The sequence below is a fragment of the Camelina sativa genome, chromosome 11, assembly GCF_000633955.1.
Source record: "Camelina sativa cultivar DH55 chromosome 11, Cs, whole genome shotgun sequence".
Classification (NCBI taxonomy): Eukaryota; Viridiplantae; Streptophyta; class Magnoliopsida; order Brassicales; family Brassicaceae; genus Camelina; species Camelina sativa.
This window is the reverse complement of record NC_025695.1, coordinates 44,888,918-44,897,217: the sequence shown is the minus strand read 5'-3', so window position 1 is coordinate 44,897,217 and position 8,300 is coordinate 44,888,918. Positions and strand designations below refer to the sequence as shown.

Genomic DNA, 8,300 nt, shown 5'->3' with positions numbered 1-8,300 from the left:
ATATATATATATTATTAAGTTCTCTGATATCATCAGCCTATCAGGTCGCGGGCAGCCATAAATGATTTGAGTCTGGAAGACAAAAAATTAAATACATATGTGGCCTTTTAATAAAAAAAAGATGTAGTTTTCTTTGTTTGAGTCTAAATAGATGGACTTCTTTTTGGGTCAAAATATCTCTTTAATGGACATTAACAGTAAAGTTTTAGAAAATTTGGGCATATGGTTGGGTCCGTGAACTTTTGTGATGTTCTTGTAGTAGGCTGCCGAAGTACGTAATCTGTGATTAAAATAAAGAGTTATGCATACTAGCTTAAGTATCCAAAAAAAGTTAATTTTTTCCCTGCGATTTTTTAGTTTTGCGTTTGGCTTGGTGGATGTTTATGCAAAACCTGATTAGGTACACATGACCATGCAATTTTTATTATCAAAAAAATATTCACCTGTATCACTACATTATATAAAGAACAATTGTAGCCAAAAACTATTATTATAAGTTTATAACCAATCGACCCGAACAAATCCAAATTTGCTAAAATATTAATTCCTATAAAACTATAGTAAACCAAAATACGAATCAAGCAATCCCACTTCTCTAGCTAGTTCAATTGCACTACATGATAACAAGATGATACAACGTTTACAAACTTGGTTTGACTTTTAATATTTAGAGCTTGTAAACAATATACTCGACACGATCAATTAAAGAATGAAGAATTTGGACTGAACCTAGGAAGGCCGATCTTGGTTCCGAGAGACTGAACATCAGCTTGAACTTGAGCTTCAAACTCCGAGTACGTGAATGGCTTATAGTTTGATGACTTTATCACACAATCTCTCTTTGGGAACACAAAATAACACACTGAGTGTCTCTCTGTCTCCCTATTCTTCTTTTTCACTCTATGCGTCACACTCTTGTACTCATCATCGCTTATCGCCTGTATATATTTAGTTTCGTATTACATCAATCAAATGACAATATAATTGAACCATGCAAACTCATGACGAATACACTGTATTTACCTGCATCATATCTCCAAGATTGACGATGAGAGTATTAGCAACAGGCTTTACACAAAACCATTCTTCACCCTTCATGATCTCAAGCCCACCAGTTTCATCTTCTTTTAATATTGAGATAACTGAACTGTCCGTGTGGACTTCCATTCCTAGAGCTTCTCCGGCTGCTTTGTCGGAGCTCCCGGGATACCTGTATACCCGTATAAGCCCTGTTGATTCCGATAAGTATTCTGATCTCCGGTTACCAGATAATTCTAGGTTCAGTGTTTGTGCTATATTTTCGAACAAGGACACAGCAATCCTAGTTATGTGCCTTCCATATTCCTCTATCAACACTCTGCATACTCACAAACAATCAAAACCAGGTTAGATAACCAATGAACTAAAAAATAATGGTGAATTCGCAATAAATTGTAAATTGGGTTCGGTTCAGATTACCTTTTGTTAAGTAAAAAAAGTAAAATACAAAAAGCACCATCTTATCTTATGCTCCCTTAGTTTCATTATATATGATGTTTTAAGGTATTAATTTTGATTCAAAAAAAAGATGTTTTCAACTTTCTTACGTAACTTTCAAATTAATTTAATATTTAATTATTATTTAATATTATGCAGTCTTGTTTATGATTGGTTGAACTGTTAAAAAGTAAACAATTCTTAATATACATGCTTTTAATTAAAACATCTTATATTTTGAAACGTAAAAAGTATAATAAAATAAGGTTCTTATTTACAAGAACTAATAAGTTGCCATGTGGCAGTCTCCTATCACAACATGTGTCATTTTATTTTTAATATTTTAGTGTATTTTTTTCAAATGATTTTATATGACAAAAATTATATTATTTATTGCGACATGTTTCATTTTCTGTTTAATATTTTAGTATATTTTTTCAATAGACTTTATATGACATACATTATATTGCTTATACTTATATTTAAGATAAAACATAACTTGATATTATGCATTATAAGATGTTCAATTTATTTTTAATTTGTGTAGCATATTGTCTAAAATAATAATTTTCTCTTTTATTTATTTACTTTAATAGAAATAATTATCATGATATGATTATTACATTATTTTGCAATTTGATTCTAATTGAAAAAAACTAAAGTATATTTAAATATATATATATGATAAGATCTATTTATAATATCTTGTGCTTGGAACTCATATCATATATTATTAATTATAGTTACTATTTATATTTGAAAAATAATAAATGTATTTATTTATGAACCTTCTCATATATTTATTTAAAATTTAGATTATATCACATATTTTGTAACTCTCATATTAATTTGATTATTTTTTCAAATATAAATAATTACTATAACTAATAATATATGATATAAGTTCCAAGCAAAATAAATTATAAATATATCTTATCATATATATTTAAATATACTTTAGTTTTTTTTAATTAGAACAAATTGCAAAATAATATAATAATCATATCATGATAATTATTTCTATTAAAGTAAAGAAATAAAAGAAAAAATCATTATTTTGGACAATATGCTACACAAATTAAAATAAATTGAACATCTTATAATGTATAATATCAAATTATATTTTATCTTAAATATAAATATAAATAATATAATATATGTCATATAAAGCCTATTGAAAACAAAAATATACTAAAATATTAAAGAAAAAATCACACATGTCGCAATAATAATATAATGTATATCATATAAAATCAATTGAAAAATACACTAAAATATTATAACGAAAATGACACATGTTGTAATAAGAGAGTGCCACATGAAAACTTCTTAAATTGTAACTTTCAACAAAAAAATCTATGACATATCTACCTCCCATGATGTTTCACAAAAAAAAAATCTGATAACCTCCCATGATCCTAATGATATATTGATACCCCAAATTTTTCTAAAAATAATAAGACAAATTCTTCATCGAACATCATATTCTACCTCTCACATAAATTATTAATATCAATTTTAATTTAACTAAAATATCTTAATTTTTTTTCTCTTTTATGTGACTTTTATAGATTTTGAAACAAATAACTAGAGTCAAAATTTTGGAACATATGAAAAGACTAGATGAAAAAAGTATAGGACACATGACACATTCTCAATTTTAGTAGAGAGACAAGATTTTTAGTATATTTTTTTACCTTTTGTTTCTATTTTTGTTCATGTTTTAAAATTAGTAAATGTTATTTAGAATGCTTATTCTGTATCTCAATATTGTACTTTGTTTCTTTTGATCTATTTGATAAATTTTTATATAAAAATTAGTTCTAGATAATAATTCATAAATCTAATAGATTTTTAGTTTACAGTTAATATATATTTTACTTACAATATTAATGTTAATTACTATTGAATGTATTTAAAAATAACTTACGTTTATTAACTTTTTCTAGTTAGGCAGAAGATTACGTGCATGCATGTGTGAACAAGTTGAGGTAGACATGTACAGCCTGGCATACTATATTCCAGGATTTTTATAAGCTTGGATATCCATTTAAATCCAAATAATGTCATTAGATTTTACCATAATGTAGTTAATTCATTAATTACAATTAGAGCTATTGGGAAACCGCTATCCTTTTATTATTTTTTAGATTTTACTATTGTTTAGATGCTGCCAAATTGCCAATTGTCAAATACAAAAGAAAATAGATACTGCCACAATCTTGTATACAGTTTATTTGGGTTTCGTGGAACAAAGTAGAATATAGTGACCACAAACTTTGGTCTAGTGGAAGGATTTCACATAACGTCCCATAAGACCAGCAGTAGATTTTAGACAAAATGCATAGTATCCAAACGATGAAAAGTAAACATCTCGTCAATCAAAACGCCATGCACGTGTCAATACTATTTGTCGTCGACTCTACAGTTTTTATTTTTTTTATTTTCGTCATCTTTAGTCTAAACTAAAATGGTTTATTTATACCATGTCTAGCTAGCATTAGCATCGGATCCTAGCTGGAAATGCTAGGAATGGTGACATTCATTTGAGGGTTGACGACTATGCCATCTAACTCGTATACAACACTACGGTCTACACACCCTCATACATACTATAACTATCATCTCCACTAGTCTTCACAAAATATATGATCGAATAAAAAAAATTAAACACAACATGTAATATGAACAATTCACCGAAACCGAACTTTATTAATTATCTTTTGTTATGCCGTATAAGTCCATATAACTTTTGTCTTATAGTATAGTCCATATGCTCACTAGCTACACCTATATTTTAATTATTGAGTACCTTAACGTTGATTGATTGATTAATTAATTAGTTAATTACGAAAATCATTAATTATTATTAAGCACTAAGGAAAACGAGAAAACGACGACGTATGTTACCTGAAAGACTCAAGTTTTGGATTGTGATCATCATCACAAGATATAAAGGTTGGAAGCTTCGAGAGAGGAACGTTGAAACCTTCGAGCATGTGTACGTTGGAAGCTTGACTTCCTCTCTTCAGTGCATCTCCCGATGGATTCAGAGCCGGTGTTCCCCAAAAATACGATAACGGAGACTTAACGGCGGCGAACAATTCCCGTTTTGTCTCATACGGCAGGCTCAGCAACAAGCCCGAGATTTCTTGAAGCCGTGACGTTAACGCAAACGGTACTCCGTGATTCACTAGACGGAATATTCCCCACTCCTTGCATGCCTCTCTCAGTATCTCCTTGTCCAAACGCTCCAAATCGATAACCGGGATTTGGATATCCTCGTCCTGGACAAGAACAGGTTCAACCTCTTCCACCGTTGCTAGAGGATCTCCGTCGCTGATTACACGCCGGAAAGCCGGCGGATATGACTCACTGATGCTCATCTTCCGATGATATTCTCAAGTTTTCTCTCCCTCTTTCTCTTTAGATCTCTATCTTTTTTCTTTCTTACAAAAAAACTATAAAATTATTTTAAAACAAATGAATAGTTTGATGTGTATCTAATATCTATAGGTGCATTTAGTTACAGTTGATAAGTCAATTTAAAGTATAAAAGCTGGAATATTATATAGATTTATATCTATATATTTTCAGCATTTCCTCATAATATAATATTCCCTTAAAGACTTGAAGACATTTTGACTCACTTGTCACGGATTTATGTCTGTAACACAAATAAGGCATAGATTCTGTATAAACGAATAGACCAAGTTGCATTTGCTAAATGGGTATGTGTGTGTACCATTTATTCTTACTTGTCGGCCCATCACTCGTAAAGTTCCAATACTTTTTCTAAATTAAACAAAACATGTTAACATTTATCAATTTGACGACAGTATTATATATGTTTACGTATAGCCATTATACAGACCCAATATGGGTTTCTAAAAGGAGCCCAATAGGATGGGTCCATGGGAAATGCACATTATGGTATGACGAGAAGCTGTTCGAGAAGAACCCATAAGAAATAAAAGAGCCACAAAAAAAAAAGTCAACAAGAAAGGTTTGGATGTAGTGGGAGAGTTATATTGGTAACATCGTAAAATTTGGTAATAAGCGTTGACGAACGCACACGAAAATGACATAGTGACAGTCCCAATCTTGTGCAGCCACACTTCCACTTGCTTGGCACTGATGTGACATATGTGGCACCACGCTTTGCACACGTCATCTCCCACTCCCACCTTTATCTTTGACACGTGTCTTCATCTACATGGTCTTCTCTTCTTCTTCTTTTTACCCCCTTTTCCATCTCTGCTTACTATTTTTTTTTTTTGCCCTTTCTACGTTTAACGTATATATATATATTGATTGAGATTTGACTTGAGATGTAAAAATCAGTTTGGATAAACACAACTAAACACACAGTTGTCGTTTCCTTTATAAATAATACCCGACGTACACGACGAATCTGTAACAGAAGCCTTTTTTTTTAAAAAGATTCTTTCCATAGAAAAAAAAATTATCAGACAGAGAGATATGAGTTTTGTAGATCGTCTTGTTGTGTGTCTCTTATTGACGCTTACAATTACTACATCTTTAGCCCGTCACTCTGTCTCCGTTTCAGGTTCGTATCTCTTCTTCTGCTTGTTTCTTTCTTTCGAATCAATCTGAATTCTCTTATATCTGATTGATTTCGTTTGTTTTTTCAGGGTTTGAGAACACTGGATTCCAAAGAAGGCCGTTGACGGTGAACGTTGAGGATTACGGTGACCCTTCTGCGAATCCTAAACACAATCCCGGTGTTCCTCCGGCTAATACCGGCCAACGTGTTGCTGGTAGAGGCTGACCTTTTCTTATCTCAAGAACAGAACTCGTCTTGTCTTCTTTGCATCTTCAGATTGTCTCTGATATGAAATTCTTAGTTTCTGTAACCTTAGTTTCTATCATTCTCTAATCGTATATTTCGTATAAACATTTCTATCGTCTTTTACAGACCATTTCTTCATTTTCATTTTCTTGAAAATGGCTATGACTAATGCCTTATGATTGATCCAAAGAAGTAATAAACTCTTAGTTAACCAAGGTATATATATGAGAGAGATGAGACTGTAACACCATGATGTAAATCAAAAACATAAAGACACAATGTTGGCATATGAGACTCTTAACACCATCTCGCGCTAAAATACTTTGTGGAACTTCACGGAAAGGTTCCACCTTTCTATCTTCTGATACTACTTCAGTAGCTGCCTGCGAGTGTGCCTGGTCTTGTTAAAGTCTTGCCGATGAGATCTCTCAGCTCGATCTCTCCTGGAAATCTACCTTCTTTCAATTTAGAGAACACCTGTATAAGAAGCACCAGATCGTATAAGTTACTGTGACTGATAGAACTTAAAATATCTGGAAATCATCTTAGAGTTAATTAATTAGGAAGTACTAACCAGTTCCCCGTCGCAGTGAACTTCAAAGGCGCCTGAGCTTTGAAGGTAAGACTGCAGAAAGTTACCGATAAGCCAAGTGGAAGCCATGGATCCAAATCTATTGGCCCTCAAGGAATGGAACCAAGCAGGTGGCTGCGCAATTCCAATCATGGGAAAGACACGATCACCTGCAACAATCATACCAATAACTCCCATCTGAGCGACCGGCACAACCTTAGCTAGAAGGCGCTTTGGTTGTGGTGGTGGATAATTTGCGAGAATCACATCTAAACCGGGGAAAGCCGTCTCTAACATCTTCTTCATGGTGACTGCAGTTCCCCTGCAAAATTAAAAATTGGAATGAACACCCTTCCGAAATATACAGAACACCAGTCACCCTATTAAAAAGCTAGAGTTCTTTTGTCAAGAAGTTCAAAAGGTATCATCAGCTTCTAACATACAATATCCTAAAAGAATTTGCAAGTTACAAAATGTTAATCCAAAGAGTATTCAAAGAAGTCATGTCAACTAGGATTCATATATTAGAAAGAAATCCGGGCATTCCAGGTTTTATTTCATCTAAGAATCATCATCCCCAATGATGTGTTTTAGGATTTTTTAAAACTTCACATTATATTTTCACATTGCAGCTATAATGAATCACCCACAAAGAAAAAAAAAAACATCAAGCGCTGCAAACGATGTAACTTTTATCAATAATCCATGGAAACTTCATAATCATATATAAATGCATAAACATTAAAACAGGAATAAATCTCGAGAAGAAGTAAAATAATAATCAGTGTAAAACAACAGTTATAGAGATGTAACTACAGTTTGGGACAGGCTTGCAAAACCTCCTATAGTTGTTTTATGGAATCAATCACAAAACAGCCTAAAGGCAAAATGACTTACTTCTTGAAGACATTGAAACTTATAGGTTAATGCATTCTGAATATAACAAAGCAATGAGTCAAGCATGATGAATAACAATATTTCTTATGCAGTGTCCAAATTTTCTCTCAAGTTTTTTTCCTAGCACTACTAGAATCTCACTTAAAGAGCTACGTTCATAGGTTCTCTCTAACTACACTAGAATACTAGAAACCGGAAGCTAAATTACAAGAATGAACAATAAAATCGAATTTGCAAAGTAAGAAACTGGAATTACTTGAAAGAACAGGAGACACAGAAGTTGATCTCAACAGTATGTCCATATCCAATTGCTCCTCCTAAGCCACTTGTCTTCTACAAAAAAGACGAATCATACCCAAAAAAAAAAGGGACATAACTTTGAGAGATCATATAAGCCGAAGGAAGGAGAAGAAGTTGAAAAAATAATAACACGAAGATATGAAATTTCACCTGTGAAGGGAAATCTAGGGTTTCGGGGATGAAGGCAGCAGGACGATGCTGCTGGTGAGGGATATGCGGTGGTGGCTGATGGGGACGTTGAGG

At 32.4% G+C, this 8,300-nt stretch overlaps 3 protein-coding genes across 4 annotated transcripts in view; 1 reads left to right on the top strand and 2 right to left on the bottom strand.

Annotated features, from left to right (window-relative positions):
• LOC104726441 (gibberellin 2-beta-dioxygenase 8-like) lies at window positions 472-4,972 on the bottom strand. The gene is made up of 3 exons (XM_010445308.2): window positions 4,387-4,972; window positions 1,024-1,357; window positions 472-938 (listed from the first exon to the last, which is right to left on the bottom strand). Exons 1-3 carry the CDS (start codon window positions 4,860-4,862, stop codon window positions 699-701), a joined length of 1,050 nt encoding a protein of 349 aa, XP_010443610.1. The 5' UTR covers window positions 4,863-4,972; the 3' UTR covers window positions 472-698.
• The window catches only part of LOC104726438 (protein PSY1-like), a 3,292-nt gene continuing 772 nt past the window's right edge, over window positions 5,781-8,300 (top strand). Inside the window, exons 1-2 of one of the 2 annotated variants that reach the window (XR_002034224.1) lie at window positions 5,781-6,046; window positions 6,132-6,319. Coding sequence is in view for 1 of the 2 variants with exons in the window: in XM_010445304.2 (XP_010443606.1) it covers window positions 5,959-6,046; window positions 6,132-6,268 (225 nt within the window). In the remaining variant the exon portion in view is untranslated. Of the gene's footprint in view, window positions 6,047-6,131; window positions 6,505-8,300 lie in introns of those variants that run through there. The other variant, XM_010445304.2, reaches the window with a different exon arrangement.
• On the bottom strand, window positions 6,452-8,300 carry LOC104726439 (selT-like protein; the record flags this gene model as incomplete). The annotated part of the gene is given in 4 exon segments (XM_010445306.2): window positions 6,452-6,766; window positions 6,864-7,182; window positions 8,014-8,090; window positions 8,208-8,300. Coding segments are annotated over 4 exon segments (594 nt in total), but the record flags the coding sequence as incomplete, so codon positions are not given.

Bases quoted from the DNA above. Each gene is read 5' to 3' on its own strand.
- LOC104726441 (XM_010445308.2), bottom strand. From the start codon at position 4,862: ATGAGCATCAGTGAGTCATATCCGCCGGCTTTCCGGCGTGTAATCAGC. The intron at 1,358-4,386 runs GTAACATACGTC...GTGAGTATGCAG, and splicing joins CCAAAACTTGAGTCTTTCAG to AGTGTTGATAGAGGAATATG. The intron at 939-1,023 runs GTAAATACAGTG...AAATATATACAG, and splicing joins ATCTTGGAGATATGATGCAG to GCGATAAGCGATGATGAGTA.